Source organism: Spermophilus citellus (assembly GCF_964194105.1).
Source record: "Spermophilus citellus genome assembly, chromosome: 17".
NCBI classification, from domain to species: domain Eukaryota; kingdom Metazoa; phylum Chordata; class Mammalia; order Rodentia; family Sciuridae; genus Spermophilus; species Spermophilus citellus.
Genome location: NC_138199.1, coordinates 64600309 through 64620618, shown reverse-complemented (window position 1 = coordinate 64620618; position 20310 = coordinate 64600309). Strand labels below are relative to the sequence as shown.

General features: G+C 43.3%; 1 protein-coding gene across 1 annotated transcript in view; it reads left to right on the top strand.

Moving 5' to 3' along the window:
• The window catches only part of PITPNC1 (phosphatidylinositol transfer protein cytoplasmic 1), a 252415-nt gene that overhangs the window by 209679 nt on the left and 22426 nt on the right, over positions 1-20310 (top strand). Inside the window, exon 7 of the mRNA XM_081270313.1 lies at positions 19602-19757. Within this exon, the coding sequence (XP_081126439.1) occupies positions 19602-19757 (156 nt within the window). The remainder of the gene's footprint in view (positions 1-19601; positions 19758-20310) is intronic.

Sequence of the window (20310 nt, the reverse complement as noted above, 5' to 3'; positions counted from 1 at the left end):
TAATTAAATGTCTGATGGTTCAGAGGGGATTTGGGGACAGAATTTGATTTAGAGTTTTCTCCTTGGACTAGGTGACTGAGGTACCTCTTAAAATTGAGCCTGTAGGTCTCTGGATTACCATCTTCCTGGTACAAGAAATCCTTGGCAGCCAGTTTACTGGTCACTCCACTAAATGTCCATTGAATTCTCTCTTGAGGGAGAGAGAACAGAACAAAAAGAGATACTTCTAACTTTTCCTATAACTGTCAAGGGTGAGAGATTAAACGCTGTTTGCTAAGGACGGTGGGTCCCAGGAAAGGGAACAGAGAGGCCAGATGAGTAAATATTGTCGTCCTTAGCTGTACCCTTTAGCACAAAAGTGCTTTCTCCAAACCATTCGGCGCCCTGAAATTAAAAATATTTTCATTTTGGTCTGCATCTTGGCAGTTTAGGGTGGTAAGGATTTTCAATTATCTCCAAATAGCCAGATTTGACACAGCTGCCTCTTGCTGGGGTGCATGGTTAAGTTCAATTTGTTGTTGTGCCATTATTCTCATCCCTGCCCCAGTCCATCTGTTTCTTTCTGAGAGGAACGCAGCTGTTTTGTGATGGGTTCCAACTTATTGGGGTCTGGGTGCCTCCTGGATAACAACAGGACGACTCACTACGTCCTTAGCATGGGGAAAAGAGAAGTCTCTGCATCTAAAGTAGTCCTTGAGCCCTTGCTTTCACAGGGTCTGGGGTTGCCAGTGCTCTAACAAGTCAAGGGGGAAGCCCTTGGTGGGTGTCTCTGGAAGGGGACTAGAGCAGGAGATCCTAGGGACAATCATGGGGAGCAATTTTCAATGCAAGTCTCGTGTCCTCAGGAGCTGAAGCAGTAATGCAGATGTCATTTCCCCAGAGGTCTACTCTGGGGGCCCCAGAGGAGCACAGCATGGTACCTGCAGCGTCATCCTGTATGTGCAGGGAGACCCTGGACAGTCTCTTGGTTTTGTTCTTCTTTCTGTTCATCCTCTGCCCCCTTTACAAGTTGGATGACATCTGGTACATTTACCCAAGGCCGCAACGTTAAGAGGCAGTGGGTCTCAGACCTGCAGGCAGGGATCCGATCAGCCTGGCCAGTAAGGCTGGAAGAAAACTGCCATTTCTCTCATCTCCAGAGCAGCTTCTTCTTGAGGACTCAGGGCAAGACATTGGCTGGGAGACCACAGGGGTAAAAATGACAGTGAAGACGTGGCTCACCTTTAAAAAGTTCGTGATCTGGTTGTGAAGATAACATCTAATGGCACAAAGGGCTAGATGACAGTTTGGTATAAGATAGCGGGAGAGATGTATACCCAACTGCCAGGTGAGCTCTGCTGTCCTGAAACCATGCACCCACCACCAGAAGACTCTGGAGGGGCATTTCTGGAAGTAGGAAAGCAGGCAGGGCAGGCTCTATTGGGGAGGTGGAATCTGAGTGGGGCTTTGGGGAAATAAAGGTTTGTCTTTATTATTTGCTCACAAATGAGTACATGATCCTTATTTTTTTAAAAATCAAGAGATGTTGGAAAACATCAAAAGAACAAATAAGGGGCAGAGGTGTAGATCAGTGGTAAAATGCATGCTTAGCATATTTGAGGCCCTGGGGTTGGTTTCAGCACCATGAAAAAAAGAAAAAAAAAAAAATGTCCTATGATCCATCCTCACAGATAGAGCTGTGGTTAGGGATAGTGTCTGTATTGTTTACACCTAAATATAATGCCTACTGCATATTTTATTAAGCTAAGCACACAGTATGCACTCTGCGACGTGTGTTATCACACTGACAGTGTAAGCTTGCCATCTTTTCTGTGGCAGCACACATCTTTCTGTCAGGTAAGTGGTTGTAGAATATGCCACATGTGTATCGTTCCCCATTTGATGGACACTTAGAATGTTTCCATTCTTTTGCTTTTATGGTACTGCAAGAAGCATATCTATTGGGTATTTATAATGTGTCTGTAGAGTACATTCTAATAGTGAAAGTGTTGAGTCATTGGGTAAATAGGTTTAATTCCTCCTAGATAAGTAGCCATATTGCCCTCTAACCCACACTTGTATGGAAGCAAACTAAAGTTTGAAGGTGAATGAGATTAATAGGCAGTGTAGCAAATGGAGACTGCTCACCTGGAACAGGGGAAAAGAAAACCTGGAATGCCAAGCCAAGGAATTTAGACTTTATTTTTTAGATAACAAAGAGCTTTCAAAGCAGGAGTCACCAGCAACCACATAAGGGATTGCATTTGTGACTTCCCCAGAGAGACTGGCTCTCGAGGAGATTTGGCAGGCTCCTGGACACCAAAAGCTTAGGACCCTCCAAATCCATCAACCTATTCCCTGCTTCTTGCTTCTCCCTTTCATGAACAAATTGCCCTCTTTGATCCTGACAGCCATAATATTTTGTTAATGAGTAGAATGATTTAGAAATAAAGGAGCTTTAAGATGATAGTTTAGAAGACTAATTTGCAGCTCACTTCCTCAAGAAGTAAATAGGTGTTCTCTTTCAGACTTCATCCTTCCAAAAGAGAGGAAGCTGGGACCCAAGCCTTGGTGAAGTCTTGCCTAGTGCTGAGTTCTAAAACCACTTCTCCTGTTTGGGAAGAAATTAAGCTAATAATGTAAAGCTGTAGCAATGTTTGCTTGTTTGTTTTAAAACCTTTATTTATTTATTTATTTTTATTCAGTATGGAGGATCAAATCCAGTGCCTCACACATGCTAGGTGAGTGCTCTACTGCTGAGCCACAACCCCAGCCCCTATAGCAATATTTTCAGCAGAGCCAGGGTACTAGGGGATTGGTAGTGCCTGGCTCCATCTTAAAAAAAAAAAGAGTTTCTGCTTCTTAATTTTTCAAACGAAAAGCAAAATGTTTTAAATTGCTATAGTATTTTGCATCAATGAGTTCCCCAAAAAATCAGTACCCACAGCAGCAGTTGCAAATCTTACCAATTGGATTTGATGGTGAAATACCAGACCAACTAAGTCAAACAAAATCAAGGCAAATGAATTGCTAAATGCCAAATGAAACCAGAGACTTGTAAGTCTCTGCCAGGAATGGAATTGCTGGCTGTGGCATTGGGTCATTGAATCACTAGAAAGAGCCTTTGGGGATGGAGTCTAACTCAGTGGTAGAGTGTGTGCTTAGCATACACAAGGCTCTGGGTTCAACCCCCCCAGCAGACTCCCAGAAGGAACAGACCAGAGAGGGAAGGAATTATTGGAGCAAACATCCATAGGACAGAGAGATCACTGGACTTATCTGTACAAAGATAATCTGTAGAACGTATGAATTGGGGTTCCCAGCCCATACTCCATATCTGGGTGATTGACTCTAACATGAGGGGCCCTGGCTCTGGGAGGACTCCCAGGTGATCACAGCCATTGTACTTCATTATCATTAATTCAGTATCTTGAATCCTTTCTTCCCTTCAAAAGAGTGGACGGGTGGAGAAAAGATGAGATGATGTTGAAAGCAAGCCAAGACATGAAAAATGCATCATCCCTGGTACATAGTAAGCTTTTGTGATTTGAATGCCATTGAGATATGCTCAGGGGCGGCAGGGACAATGGCTCAGTGGCAGCCATGTGCCTTTGGGTGGTGGCTGCCATGAGTGGCTCTCTGGGAGCTTGTTTGCATGTTGTTTTTTTACTTGTCAGCACGAGTGACGAGGAGCAGCCGAGGTATGATGCTAACAGCTCCCCTTCTCGGCTTCTCAAAATCCTCGCAGGCTCAGCAAGATCTTTCTGAGACTAAAGCCATTTGTGCTGCTAAGATTTACCAAAAAAAAAAAAAAAAAATGTACTAAGACTTGTGTTGTTGTTTAACTTAATTCCAAATGGCTGTGTCTGACACTTCACCTCTGTGAAACCTTAGAAGTTACATTCACTGCGGCGCCAAGTTTGAGCAGTCTATGCCAGTGGAGTCCCAGGATTTTACCTGTCTTAGTGCATTTTCTGCTGCTATAACAGAATATCACAGCCTGGGTAATTTAGCAATAGAAGTTTATATAGTCCTGCAGGCTGGGAAGTCTGAGAGCACAGCACTGGTCCCTGGTGAGGGTTCTGCTGCAAGATAACATGACAGAAGGGTGAGGGAGCCATTGTAAAGCAGAGAAGGGGTAAGAGGAGGCGGAATTTATAACAAACCCACTTGTCACCACTAACCTACTCCTGCAATAATGACATTAATTACCTCTTAATGGTCCCATCTCATACAATGGCAGTTCATTTCACTGTGAGTGTTGGAAGGGGCATTTGAACCACAGCAACACCCAAGACAAATTCGGCTTCCTATCACTGTCTGCCATGCACCCTCTTCCCTGATGTATTTTAGGGAAAAAAAAAAATAATAACATTTTAGAAACTTTAAAAGAGGGAAGCAGGAGCGAAAGGGCTACAGGCTCTCAGCCAGGAGTGAACACATGCCATCACGCTCTTCCTCAAGTCTCTCCAGTAGAGAACCTCCATCTGTGCTTTCCAGAAAACCAGCAGCGAATCCACAAGTTGCTCCAGACTGGGGCCAGGAGCATCGGCCCCTGCTGTTTTTAGTCTTATTAAATTAAAGCACCAGAACTTCTTGGCCCTTCAAAGAGTTTCCAAATCAGGTCAGAATCACATAGGGAGCTTTTCTAAAAGGAGATACCTAGGCCTCACCTTGGGCCAGCCATACCAGACTGGCTAGGATAGGACACAGGAATCTGTGTATATGCACCAGGTTTGGGGAATGACCTCAGGCCAAAGCTTCCCAATGTTTTTCATGCCATGACATGTAGAAAATGATCAGTATTGACTGACATATTGGAGAGAAGCTCCTGGAACGAGAAGGCGTATTCTGGTTTCCTGAGGGCCAAGGGCACGGTATCTTGTCACATCTGTTATGAATTTCAGAAAAGGGAGCTTTGCCTAAGGGATCTTCATTTACTGTGTTCAAGTTTTTAAATGATTTTATTGATACTTAGTTTGGGAGAAGGCTATAGCAGTGTAAGACTGAAAGACTGTCCATTCCTCCATTAAGGCCAAGGTCAGTGACTTCAGATTTCATTCCATCTGTTGGGAATCTGATACCATCATGGAGTCAGGACCAACATCTTCCTTTCTAGCCACTGGTATTAGTCATGATAGACATTTGTGCACTTTTTCTCCTAAGTTTCTTCAGAATTTGGGGTAGTTTCAGACTGACCCTCATCTAAGTATGTTTCCTCCAGTCTGCAACTGAGTTATGAGACCTGACCAGTGATCGTCTATTCCACTTGTGTTTATTCAGACTCCCAAGTACAACTGTCCAGCCTTAATTCCAAAAATATCCAAGGAAAAATAAATGCTCTTAAGGTCCTTGTCTTAGACTTTAATTTTTAAGGGGCCCAGAAAAAGACATATAATTACTAGCTCACTAACTTGGGCCTTAGGTTTTTTCCTAACAAATTTCTCTTTAGAGGGTCAGGAACTAATTTTTGAGAAAAATAATTGCCAATGTTAAGTTTTTTTTTTTCAGTTGTATCTTTTAATCCTAATAAATTGAAAAAATGACATTGTCTCCATCTTATGAAAGGGAGACCTGAGGCTCAGAGAATCTAAGTACACTTACTGGAAGTTTCAGGAAGCCTGAATTCAAACCCCAACATTTCTGACCCAAAAAACCATTTTCCGATACCTAGCTGGCTCTTCCAGATAAACCTAGAGAAACAAACAACTGTTGTCTTTGAAAAGTCACTCCCAGAGATCATTTCTTCTTTAAATGTTCTATCTAGCTAAACTCAAGTCTCATGATCTTAGGAATGGATGGTCTTGGGGAAAGACGGGTAATGCAAGAGGAAGGGCCTTGCCTATCCCTTGATGACCTGATCTGATGGAACTCCACTCCCTATCTTTGGGAAAATTTCTGGTCTCTATAAACATTTCAGAAAACATTAGATTGGGCAAAACATGCTTGGGTCTGGAAGAAAAAAAAAACAAAAACTGGCCATCCAACAACTGAGTAATACATAAACCCATTCCAAAAAGAAAAAATAGATGTAGTGGCCAGAGAATACATCCCACAGACCCATTAGAGAAATACTCTTCTCACTTTGTCATACCCACACTAGTTTTGGAGTTAAATAACTTACCCCGGTTCACACAATTGCTTCTAAAACAGAGATTCAAACCCAGAGACAGGTATACTTGAAATCCCAGTGACTTAGGAGGCTGAGGTAGGAGGATAGCAAGTCCTAGGCCATCCTCAACAACTTTGCAAGGCCCTGTGTCAAAATAAAAAATAAAAAGGGCTGGAATGTAACTCAGTAGTAGAATACCCCTGGGTTCAATCTCTAGTATCCATTTCCCCAGGGGGAAAAAAAAGAGGAAAAGAAAAGAAATTCAAACCCAAGGTGTCTCATTCCAAAGCCTTTTTAGTTCCCTCTTCAATTCTGCTCCCAGAATCTAGAATCCTACAGAGGTGTTCCTAGGCATGGTCAAAAATGAATGTTATTATAAAATAAAGGTTATGGGCTGGGGATGTGGCTCAAGCGGTAGCGCGCTCGCCTGGCATGCGTGCGGCCCGGGTTCGATCCTCAGCACCACATACCAACAGAGATGTTGTGTCCGCCGAGAACTAAAAAATAAATATTAAAAATTCTCTCTCTCCTCTCTCTCTCCCCTCTCTCACTCTCTCTTTAAAAAATAAAATAAAATAAAGGTTAGAAGCCACTCATTGCTTCACCTGCTTAATATCTTGAGAGTCTAAGCAATATTAACAAGCAAAATTCTAAAGCTGAGATAAATTTGTAATCTCATCCAATTGTAAAACTAGAAATTCTTTATTATCTTCAAATTACAGATTGGCTTATTGAACATTTCTATCCTAGTTTCTGTTCAACAGGTTGGAGGTCCAAGTTTCCCAGAATAATACAGTACACGAAGATCTGGCAGGTTCTAGGAACAGTTAAATCCAGTACATATCAGTGTTGCCCTGTTGCAACTCATGAAGAATATTTGTGAGTTTATTATCGGCTTTTGCTTTCATAAACTTAAGTTATCTGTGGACCAAACTGTCCATTCTCAGTATGGATCAAGCCTACTAATGCTACTTTATAACCTGTGTCCAAAGAACACTGCTAAAATCGGAGTGGGTGGGGCACTCCCATCTCAGAGGCTGCACACTGAGTCACTTCCCACCAAACTCCTTCATGGCAGGAGCTAGGCTCAGTGGCTTTCGGAGTGCCACTTCCTGGCCTCTCACTGTCACTTACGTTAAGTCAGGTTGCTCTCCAGTGTGCCCTTGACTCACCTTATTGACTCCAATTAGAGGTGATCTTGGTATCTGTTAGTGCCAAAAGGAATTGGTTAGCATTGTGTAACAGGAAGTTCGGGAGACGCCTCTTATTGCCCTGGAATTGGGAACCAGGCCCAAAGCTGGGAACAAAGAGGAGTTATGACCCTATGTTCTTCAGGCAGCTGCTAATAACTGAGGCCAGATTCTTCCTGGAACCTGTGAGGAGATAGCTCTCATCTCCACTTGGGCCACTGGCCCCTCCCGCCTCCCTAGGCTGTAAATGGAGATGAGGGAGGGGAGTTCCCAGAGTCCTTGCCTGTACACTTCTTGCCTAACCCTAAAGCCATGCAGTAAAATTGTCTACTACAAAAGTTGGTGGGGATTTGCACAAATGCTACTTATGGAACTGGGAACACGCAGGCCCTCCCTTAACACCACCATCTTATAAGACTGAGTAGACTGGAAAGTGTCCCCAGAAGTTTATAGGAGAACATAGAAATTGGTGCCTATTATGGTTTGGATGTGAGGTGCCCCAAAAAAACTTCTGTATTAATACATGAATATTCAGAGGTGAAATGATTAGGTTATGAGAGCTATAACCTGATCATTCCATCCTCGTTGGAATGCACTGATTGGTTGGTAGTTGTGGGCAGGTAGGGTATAATTGGAAGAGGTGGGTTACTGGGGGCATTCCCTGGAAGGGTGCATCTTCCCTGTGGCCTCTTCTGTCCTCCACCCCCCACCCCTGCTTCCTGACCCTGCCATGAGCTGAGCAGCTCTCTTCCCCTGGGCCCTTCCCCCATGATGTGCTGCCTCTCCTTAGGCCCAGAGCAATGGAGTCAGCCATCCGTGGACTGAGACCTCTGAAACTGTGAGCCCCAAATAAACTTTTCCTCCTCTTAGTTGTTCTTGTCAAGTGTTTTGGGAACAGCAATGCAAAAGATGACTAAAACAGAGCCTGACCCCCATCTGGAGATTTCCAAAAGAGGAAGGCTACAGAAAGAGCCCATGGTTGGACTGAGATGGAAATATGGGACAGTGAGTCTGGCAGTAGGATGGACAACCCCTTGGGCATCACACAAAATGAAGATAATAGTCATGAGGAGAAATCTGGGATATCCCCCTGACACCAACCAATTCTCCATTTCTCTAATTCTTTAATACCAGCTACATGTCCAATAATTCAACTCATTTCAATTCTGACATTTTCTACCTGGAATTAGCATTGGATCCCAGAAGTTAAAGAGCTCAAAACTCCCCAAGACTGCCTGTACTTCTGACTGACCAGCTCTTTATAAGGGCTTCCCACAGCCCATCCTTTGGGTTCAATAATTTACTAGACAGGCTTGCAGAACTCAGGTGAACATTTTACTTATATGTATTAGTTTATTTTACAGAATATAATACATGACTAGGCAAATGGAAGAGAGGCATAGGGCGAGGTCCTGAGGGAGGGGGAGCTTATGGAGCCTCCATGTCCTCTGTTGGTGCCCCACTATTACAGTGTAGCTCTGGATTGTCACCAGAGGCCCATGTATGAAAGGCTTGATCCTCAACTTGGCACTATTGGGAAGCAGTGGAAACTTAAAGAGGGAGGGGCCAATGGAGGAAATTAGGATATTAGGGGAATGCCTATGAAGGGCATTTCCTGTCTCTTTCTTTGCTTTCTTGCCACTATCAAATGAGCAAGCTGCTTCTGCCACATGCTCCCCAATGCTGCCACAGGCCCAAAGTAACAAGACCAAGCCACCATGAATTGAAACCATGAGCCAAAATAAACCTTTTCTCCTTGTATATTGTTTATCTTAGGTATTTTATGACAGTTACAGAAAGCTGTCCTCCCAGGAAGTCAATGCGTTCACCAACTCAGAAGCTCTCCAACTCACTAATCTTATTATTCTAAAGTTCTTATGGAGCTCCATCACCAATATTCCCTCTTCTCCACAGAGGTCAGTGGGTTGGATTGAGAGTTCCCACCCTCTAATCACTTCCTTGTTGTGAGGACAAGCCCCGTTTGAGGCTATCTAGGGGCTCCTTATAAATAGCAAAGTCACTCTTGTCTCAAGAAATTCCAAGGGCATTAGGACCTCTGTTCTAGGAACCAGGGACAAAGACCAAATATGCTTCTCATTATACCATGGGACGAAATGAGAAAACAGGTCTAAAGTGCCTGACACAAGCTCTGGGCAGAGCAAACCTTAATAAGCATTAGTCCATAGGGTTGCTTTCCCGCCTCCCATCCATAGCTTTCTTTTTTTTCAACATATCAAAAAGAAATGTTGAAGTTCTACATATGAGACAGTGTCTTCACAGAGGTAATCAAGTTAAAGTGAGGTCATTAGGGTAAACCCTAATCCCACCTCTCTTGGGGTTCCCTTCTGCCTTCAGCTCATGGACCCTACAAGGCGACCATAGTGGTCATCCAGGGCTAGAAACCACTGTGTGTGCTCAGATTTCCCATTTTAAACTTTCTCTTCTCATAGTGTTTCTGTATCTAAATTATAGTTGAGACTAGTTCAGAGCACACACTGAATCACACCCCGCCATGACCACTCTTTTCTGTCTTCCTGTGTCACATGTACTTAGGAGCCAGACTCCTTTAATAGTCACATTGCAGAGGAATAATACAAATCACTGTTTGTGGGACATTCTAGTGCCCAGGGCAAAGGCTTTAAAAATAGCCTTTTATGTATTAACTACTAACAAAGCAAGAACTGACTCTTATGGCCAAGATTTGCATTTAAGGTTTCTTTTTTCTTTTTATGCTGATGCATTGCAATTGACCTTTTTATGTAAAGTTTTAGGCCAGTGCTCAAGTACACGGGTGAAAGCTCCTGAGTTTGTTTGTGCTTAAGTTTTTTTAACAACTTATTCGAGCTATTGCTTACATACCATACAAGCCACCCATCTTGAGTGTATGATTATATTCACAGATATGTACAGCCATCCATGAAATCAACTTTTAAACATTTTCATCACCCCAAAAAGAAAGCCTACAAAATATTTATCACCTGCCTGTCCTATTACTCTCACCTCTACCCCAACCCTAGAAAACCACTAATCCACTTTCTCTTCATAGATTTTCTTATTCTGGATATTTCATATGTATAGGATCTCTTATTAATATGTGGTCTTTGCAAACTAACTTCTGTGAAAGCCCCTTGGTTTTTATGTGTATCCTTCTTAGAATTCAAATTCAAGCCAGGCACTGTGGTGCACACCTGTAATCCCAGCGGCTCAGGAGGCTGAGGCAGGAGGATTGCGAGTTCAAAGCCAGCCTCAATAACAGTGAGGTACTAAGCAACTTAGCGAGATCCTGTCTCAAAATAAAATATAAAAAGTGCTGGGAATGTGGCTCAGTAGTTGAATGCCTGTAGATTCACTCCCTAGTGCTAAAAAGAAAAAAGAAAAGAAATCCTACACTGAATTCCGGGCTAAATGTCCATTCTTTAGAGCAAAATGAGAATAATATCTGCAACACCTTGGAGTCTTCAGTAAAAGTTTCAGAAAGCAGGAAAAAAAAATCTAATGTATGGTGTACTCTATCAGCTCCTCCCTATTTTAGGACTAAGCGTTGTGGTTACATAATGTCGCAATTCCTGGCTGGGGTTATTGCTTAGCCCTTTTTCATTTAACATTTATCAAAAACTTCTAATTTCAATTAACAGGGCAAGCCCCTGTTGGTTATTGTCCTTTGTGGTTCAAATTGAAAGTGTAATTAATCATGGAAACTATATCTCAGTGAACATCAGCTAATAATATTGCCTTGGAGATGCAAACTCTGCTCCAGCTGGTCCAAGATCTCCTGTGGGCTTCTCTTTGCACCTTCCAGGTGTGAGATTGATTGTGACCCACATGGGGATGTGGTTCATGTGGCTGCACTAAAGAAGCAGCCCTCAGATCACTCTGGTCTGCCTTGTCCCAGTGTAAGATGGTAAGGCCCACAGGCACAGTGGAGGGAAAGTCCTCTAAAGAAGATGTGCCAAAGGGAAGGAGCAACCAGCTGCCTGTCTGGCCCTGGGGAAACAGCCCTGGCAACAGCTCAGCCCCCTCCATACAGATGGGTTTTAACTACAAGGGTCCTATTTGCCATCAGCCAAGCTCAGGGAGTACCAGCAGCATCCAAAGCCAGAAACCTCATTGTGATGAATTGATAAGCCCCCAGCCAGAACATAGCCCCACATGTTCCCAACCAGCCTCCTCTCCAGCTAGAGTAGCTTTGCAGGCCCCTTGAGGCAAGAGCATTCTGAGTCACCCAGTGGATCCAGCTGCACTACCGTGGCATGCAGTATGCTTCATACAGAGCAAGTGAGCCATGGAAGAGACACCAGGAATCTGGAAGACTTTCTCCGTGAAAACCTTCCCAACCCATGTGCTGGGTAGAATTGTACCCATCCAAAAAGATATGTTGAAGTCCTACATATGAGACAGGGTCTTCACAGAGGTAATCAAGTTAAAGTGAGGTCATTAGGGGTGAACCCTAATCCCATCTGACAGATTTCCTTTTAAAGAGGGGAAAATTGGACACAAAGGGCACAGAGGGAAGACAACATGAAGACACACAAGAAGAATGTCATGTGATTGCTCCAGGTGACATTTCTATAAGTCAGAGAATGCCAGTGATTACCAGAGAACCACCAGAAGCCAGGAAAGGGACAACCAAAGCTGCATATCTCCAGGTTTGCCATTAGGGAAAAGAGGCGAACCACCCCCAGCCTGGTCATTTGCCAGGAGGCAAGGCCAGCACATGTCTGGGAATGGCTCTCAACTTCAGAAGAGAGCTTCTAAGTCACCTTTAGTTGCTCCTGCTATGAAACCAAAGAGAAAGGGAAATAAATTGGTTCTGAGTGCTGAACACTGTCTCATGTCCTTGGCCCAGGACATGTCCCACTAGCAAGAACCCTTCTCTTGTGATTCCTTTGTCTATTACATTGATGGACACTGACAGGTCAGAACTTCCAGAAAATAGAAATGCCTACCCAGCCTTTCACTTACACAAGGAACCCTGCACGATGATAGGTGGTCATATTCATATTAGAGCTTATCATCGTTTTCCCATCGATTCAACCATAGGAATAACAATTATAATGCAGAATAATCTACAGCATGGTGTGTACCTGGTGCTTTTCTTCTGAAGAACTTAAGAGTTGAAGGAACAACATTACTGCTTCTCTAAGGGTGTTTTTGTTTCCTGTATCAATCTGGTATGTTTCCTGTACATTTGTGCTGGCCTGGGGACATTCCATCTCGAGCCCTTTTTATTTAGTTTCACTAAGTTGCTGGTTGTCTTGCTAAGTTATTGAGGCTGGCTTCCAGCTTGCAATCTTCCTGCCTCAGCCTCCCAAATCACTGGGATTACAGGCATGTGCCACTGCTCACAATTTATTAACACCATTTTAGGTTGAGGAAACTGAGGCTCTCTCTTCTGATGGATTGCTCCAGAATTTCAGATGAGCACATCCTGTCCTCATGGTATAAGAGTGTATTTCTGTCTATTTAGAATACTGTAACCAAATTCTATTGACAGGGTGGTATTATAAACAACAAATGTTTCTCTCTCACAGTCCCAGAGGTTGGGAAATCCAAACTGGCAGAGTCAGTTTCTGGTTCCTGGTTCAGATGCACCTTCCCTCTGTGTCCTCACAAGGCAGAAGGGATAAAAGGACTCTAGTCACTTCCCATAGGCCCACCTCCTAATATCGTCACATAGAATCTGGGTTCTGGGCATGCACAAATATTCAGAGCATACCAGGCTGGGAACACAGGTCTGGGAGGATTGTGACTAAGTCATGAATCATTTCTGAGCTTCAAGTTCCTCATTTAGAACATAGAGATAATATTGGCACCTCAGATCAGTGGTTGGATCTCAGCTGTACATTCAGATCACCTGGGAAGCTTTTGAAAACCTAGGCGTCCAGGCGCCACCCAAGTCCAACGGGATTCAAGCACTGGGGCTTTGATTTTGCTCTTTGTGCCTCCTCCCCAGAGGTTCCTCTCACAGTTCTGGAAGCTAAAATTCCAAAATCAAGGTGGAGGATTCAGAGGACCATTCTTTCTTTCCTCTTCCATCTTCTGTGGCTCCAGGAGTTGCTTGGTTTGTGGCTGAGTCACTCCAACCTCTGCCTCTGCCCTCAAGAGACCTTCTCTTTGTGTCTTCTCCTCTCATAAAGACACCTGTCATTGTATTAGGGCCCATTCACTTAATCCAGAAAGAATTCATATTCAGATCCTTAGCTTAACTATATCTACAAAGATATTTGTTCCCAGGCATTCATAGGTTCCAGAGATGATGACATGAATATATCTTTTGAGGATCACCATTCACCCCATGACAGAGAACTTTCATGTATTTTCGGATTGTTCTGGTTTGAGCTCCAGCAGCAGCTTTGAGACACTAAATGTCTTGGTTACACTGAAAGCAAGCTGTGTGTCCTTTTATAATGGGCTAAACCGTGACACATGGAAAAGCCCAGACATCAGAGGTGAAGGTTGAGATTTATAAACCTTGTTTTAAAATAAGGAAACCTGGAAATGAATGTTGAAGATGTAAAATTGTCTCGTTCTTTTTAAAGAGTGATGTAAGTAATATAATTGAGTTTGAATCAGGACCAAAATACTCCAGAAGCTATTGAAACACAACATTTAAAAAGCAAACTCAGGGCTGGGGATGTGGCTCAAGTGGTAGCGCGCTCGCCTGGCATGCGTGCGGCCCGGGTTCGATCCTCAGCACCACATACCAACAAAGATGTTGTGTCCGCCGAGAACTAAAAAATAAATATTAAAATTTAAAAAAAAATAAATAAATAAAAAATAAAAAGCAAACTCAGGGACTGGGGCTGTGGCTCAGCAGTAGTGCACTTGCCTAGCATGTGTGAGGCACTGAGTTCGATTCTCAGCACCACATATATATATATTTTTTTAAAAAAAGTCTATCAACAACTAAAAAATTAAAATATTAATTTTAAAATATTAATTTTTAAATTTGCTTTTTATTTATAAAAATAAAAATCAAACTTAAACAAGAGTTGTAAGAAAGCTGAACAGAGGGGGCCGGGGTTCTAGCTCAGCGGTAGAGCGCTCGCCTAGCATGTGTGAGGCCCTGGGTTTGATCCTCAGCACCTCATTAAAATACATAAATAAAATAAAGATATTGTGTCCAACTACAATTAAAAAATAACTATTTAAAAATCAAAAAACTAAATTTAAAAAAAAAAGGTGAACAGAGCTGCATGTGGTGCCCCACATCTATAATCCTGGCAACTTGGAAGGCTGAGGATAGAGGATCACAAGTGCTAGGCCAGCCTCAGCAACTTAGCAAGACCCTGCCTCAAAATAAAAAAGGGGCTGGGGATGTAGCTCAGGGGTAAAGCACCCCTGGAATAAATCCCCAGTACAAAAAGAAAGAAAGAAAGAAGAGCAAAAGAAAGAAAGATAAATGGAGCAATTTAGAAAACCAGTGAGAAAAAGAGTGGGAAAGATTCCAAGAGGAATGAGCGCTTGGGGATGGCAGGAGGGGAATTAGAGGGAGCAGGGAAAGTGTGGATCCAGAAGTTTGCAGTTACCAGCTTCTTTCAGATAAGTCCTGGTGGTCCCATACCCCTGCCCCCGCCCACCATTTTGGGGTCATTTCCATTCAAATGCCTTCAGTGGGTTGTTCCTTTCTGATCTAGAGCTTAGATGAAAGCTGTCCTTTGGTAAACCCTTCTCCCTCATCTCCCTCCAGCTCTTTGAAAGTGAATCTCTAATTATAGGCCATGTTTGAGATTTACTAGATGAAATCAACAGCTGTAGATATGACACTAGTGTTGCAAAAAATCGACACACTGTTGCCATAAAAAGCCCAATTGTTAATTGCTTCTTTGGCATCTGGCTATAACAGAAACACCCTTTTGCTGTTTAATACTAAAAGTAAATGTGGAAAGAGCATGAGGCTAGATTTAGAGGAGGCTACCTATCATCGAGGGCTTGTGATTTGGGGGCAAAATATTTTATTTCTCTCAGGTCTCAGTGTCCCTGTCTACAAAATTGAGGACATGAAACCAAATTATCACTTTCAGGTTAAAAATTCTATTCTGGGAGCTGGGGTTGTGGCTCAGTAGTAGAGCACTTGCCTGGCACATCTGAGGCACTGGGTTCGATTATCGACACCGCATAAAAATAAATAAATAAAATAAAGGTATTGTGTCCATCTACAACTTTAAATTTTTTTGTTTCTGGATTAGTCTTTTTAAAATTTATTTATTAACTATTTTAATTAGGTATATATGATAGCAGAATGCATTTTGATTCATTGTACACAATTGCAGCACAACTTTTCATTTCTCTGGTTGTTAAAAAGTTTTAACAAGGAAGGAAGGAAGGGAGGGAGGGAGGGAGGGAGGGAACCAATCTTTTCTGAACTGAAATTTGCTGTCAGGTCCTGCAGTTCTCAGCTGCAATCCATCTGGGTTCCATGTTGCAGGGTCTTCTTTTATTCTTGAAAAGTGTGGACCTGGGATATACATGAAGATTCTGGGTTAGGTACCATTGCAGACTCAGAGGTTGTGGGCTGAAGACACCAGCCAGGGCTGTCCAAGGCTCAGGGCAGGAAGGGTTGAGCAGGGTCAGCTCATCCAGGTGTTGCTATTTTCAGGCCTATTGCCCAGCGGTGCTGAGGGTCAAACCCAGTGCCTCACTTGTGCTAGCACGAGGCCCCTCAGGCCATTGCCCTGGTTTTATTCATTTCTCTGCCCTGGTGCCTGCCCATCTTGCTCTATTCACTGGGTTCTTTGTCTCCTCCAGCTCTGGGTTGCTGGGAGCCTTCTGCTTTCCTCTGCTCACTGGCTCTATGACTATCCTTTATTTCCTCAGCTGCTAACCCCGAGGACAGCCTGTGTTCTGGTCAACCATAAAGTGGAAACCATGTCTTCTAAGCCTCAAGACAGCTAGCCATGTGCAGTTAATAATACCCATTATTTGCCTCCATTGTGGAAAAATCAGTAGGCAGTTTGGGAAAGAAACATGTATCAATATTTCATTTTTTGTTACAGCTAAATAATATTCCATTGAAGGGATATACCACATTTTGTGTATCCAGTCTTAAGATGATAGATCTTTGGGGGTTTTGTTTTGTTTTGTTTATTATGAATTTGAACATCCGTGGACAAGTGTTTTTTTTTTAATATATATATATTTTTAGTTGTGGATGAACCTTTATTTTTTATTTATTTATTTTTATGTGGTGCTGAGAATTGAACTCAGTGCCTCACACACACAACCCCAGCCCCACAGACAAGTTTTTGTGGAGATATATGCTTTTGGTTCTCCCCAGTAGATACCGAGGAGTGGAATTGATGGGTCAAATGTCAACTCTATGTTTAATATTGAGGAACTCCCTGAAATGTTTTCCAGTGTTGTCACACTCTTTTACATTTCCCTTGGCAATGTATGAGAATTCCAATTTCTGCCCATCTTTGCCAGCACTTATTATTGTGCACACAGTATTTTAATTAGTCTTTCACTTAAATATTTACTCAATTTGGGCCAAAATTCCAATGCACCACCCACATGTGGACGATGGGTTCAAAGAGGGCTCAATCATTTATTCAACATCTATGAGATCCGTGACCTGTGGCAATAGGATCTACTGCCGTGGAGGGCTCATAATCCAGGGGAGGTAGATGCGCAATTGCCATTATAGATTGCTCACCTACTGGGCTAGGACCTGAGGCTTCTTTGGAACCTAAAGGAGGAGCTACACAGGAAAGGGTCCTTGGGGGTGGTGACACTTGAGTTCAGTCCAGAAGAAAGAAAAGGAGAGAGAGAGGCAGAGTAGAGAGTTGGTTGAGGAGAAGGAAGTTCAGGAAGAGAGACCAACACCTGCCTAGGAGGTTCAAGAGTTCTGGGGCTTTGAAGGACGGGGCTGCCCAGAGCTTCTGAAGGCTGGAGGGACAGCGTGGCATTGGGATGGTGGTCCGGAAAAGACCTTGGGAAGGTAAACAACAATGTAATGGACCTAGTAGTCCATGCCAGGTGTTTTAACTTTCTCCTCAACTCGTGGCGCCATGGGTGGATTCTGAGAAGGGAGCCATATAGTTGGGTTCTCTTGGGGGACCAGCAGGGCTGCAGAGTGGGGAACAGTAAATAGAAGGATTGAGACAAGGCAGGGAGGATAAAGCTCTGCCTCGACTTTGATGAAGGCCTGGCATTGGCCTAGTTTGGGAATTGCTCCTGGGGTTGTCCTGTGTCACCCTCTCAGAGGAGGCTGCTCCATAAGAAGTCAAGGGCAGCCAGAAAGCCCTCGTGAGAGGCTGGTACAAGGTGGCCCAGAGCCTCAGCCAGCTCCGAATGAGAAACCTGTCTCCGTTTGGGAGAAGCCTGCTCTGGCCTCTCAAGCCCCCGCTGAGGCACAGTCTGCCCTGAGTTACAAGGGCTGGGGCAGTCATAGCCCGTCTGATTTCCTGCTTCATCCCATCTACCTTTCTACACGGGGCCCCTGGCCTCTCCTGGGAGGAGAAGCCGGCTTTTCCGCTTCACCCTGTGGCCTCTGCTGTGTGTGGGAAGCCCTTTGCCTCCCTGGGGCCTTCGTCCCCATCAACAAGGTCAGGTTGTGGTAGGGGCCCAGACCCAAGATTGTGCAGTAGACCCCACAGCAGCTTTCAGTCTTTTTTACAATAATTAAAATAATCTTATAAAAATATTTTAAACATAATTACTGGCATTTGTGCACTTTATTAGTTTACACATTCTTTTTTAAATACCTCAGGGGGAAAAAATCCTCTAAGTACATAATCAGTAACCAATTTCCACATGGCAATCATTGAGCAAATATTGAGTGGTTCAACATTTTTTCAGAAGTCTTTTTTGCCTTTCTTGTTTCATTCTTATAACTGAAATTTAACACCAATCTTTTGTGTAAAACTCAGTGGGTTTTCACATATTGCGTCCAAATCAACATAAAATCATCCCAGAAGTTTCCCTCCTGTTCCTTTGCACTCACCCCCCCCACCCCCAAACACACCAAGAGGTTACCTGTCTTCTACCCTTCATCACCATAGACAGGTTGTGCTTGTTCATGGGATTTGAATCACCCAGTGTATGTTTGCTATTGCCTCTGGCTCCTTTTGTTCAACATTTCTGTGAGAGTCATATGTGTTCTTGCACATAGCTACCAACACCTGTTCTTTTTCATTGCTGTATAGTATATGTTATATGAAGATATCTGGTTTCCTGTTAATGAACACTTGGGCTGTTTCCAATCTTTAGCTATTATATTTTAAACTGGTGTGAATATTCTAGTATAGTCTTTTGGTGGCCATCTGCACTCATTACTCCCAGAAATTAAATTACTAGATCATAAGTAAGCATGTGCTTGGTTTTGTAAATGTTACTGAGCAATTGCCCAAAGTTGTTGAGCCATTTTTCACTCCCATCAATGCATTGGACTTTTTTTTTTTTTTGGTAAAGTTTATTTGATTTATTTATGTATTTGTTTGTTTTTGGTACTAGGGATTGAACTCAGAGGCATTTAACCACTGAGCCACATCCCCAATCCTTTTTTGTATTTTACTTAGAGACAGGATCTCTCTGAGTGGCTTAGGGCCTTGCTAAGTTGCTAAGGCTGACTTTGAACTAGGGATCCTCCTGCCTTAGCCTCCTGAGCCCCTGGGATTACAGGCAGGTGCCACCACACTCAGCTTGTAAAGTTTATTGACATTAAAATCAAGAAAAATACATAATACAATGCCTCAAACCTAACTTTATTTTTCCCCTTTTACTGGAGCTTTAACCCTGGGGTGCCTTACCACTGAGCCATATCCTCAGCCATTTTTTATTTTGAGACAGGGTCTCATGAAGTTGCCAGGCTGGCCTAGAACTTGTAGTTCTTCTTCCTCAGGCTCACAAATCTAACTTTCAATCACTTTTTTTTTTGACATTTTTTCCAATTAATTACCTTGTAATCCCTCCCTTTTTTTAATAGAGAAATCATAATCCATCTTTCTTCTTTTCTTCCTCCCTTCTTTTCTTTTTTTTTTTTTTAATTCAGTGCTGGGGATGGAACCCAGGGCCTCATACCTGCTCCACCACTGAGCTACACCCCAGCCCTCACACTTTTTAAGTAACTGCACTGTTCATTGCTGTTTAGTGTGTCCACACAGGTGTACAACCACCACCATCATCTAGTTCAGCACATTTTCATCTTCCCCCCAAGAAATGCCAGTTCCATTAGTAGTCACCCCACATCCCTTCCTCTCCCAAGTCCCTGGCAACCACTAATCTACTTTCCGTCTCTATGGATTTGCCTGTTCTGGACATTTCCTATAGATGGTTAAATTTTTAATATATCAATTTCTATGACATTTTTTTCCCCCTAGGATCCTAAACACTTCAAGTCAGAAAAGACAGGACGGGGACAGTTAAGGGAAGGCTGGAGAGATAGTCATCAGCCCATCATGTGCTCCTACAAGCTGGTGACCGTGAAGTTCGAGGTCTGGGGGCTTCAGACCAGAGTAGAACAATTTGTGCACAAGGTAAGTGATGCAGCAGCAGTCCCTAGGCTGTGGGCGGGGTTGCTGCGGCCCTGACCCTCAGGTCAGAGTGTGCACTGTACAACCACTGCCGAGTGCCAGCCAGGGCAGGCACCTGCCCGGCGTTTTATATATGGTTTGATTTTTGCCCACTGCTAGAAGTAGCTGCTTTATGCTTTGGCTCTCATTTTGCGGCCTCCATGTCCATTGGATGAGTTTGAAATGGAGCTTTCAAAATGTACTTGTCACTTTGGCATTGGGCTAATCTACTTGGGAAGGGGCCCCGGGGCTTTTCTGTGTCCACCGGTCCTGAGGATAATTCCACTCAGAAGATCTTGCAAATGTAGGTGCCTGAGGCAGACAATGCCTCAAGAGACCAGATGAGCCACCCCAGTGCTCCCATTGGAGGGCATACCTCAGCACTGCCGCGTACTGAAGAATTCTGTTACTGAAGTATTATTAACAGCCTCAAAACACAGATTTCAATTGTATACTCACCTTGGCTTAACATATTAATTTTGTAGCAGAAACCTACTTGGTGATGATTTCAGTTTTC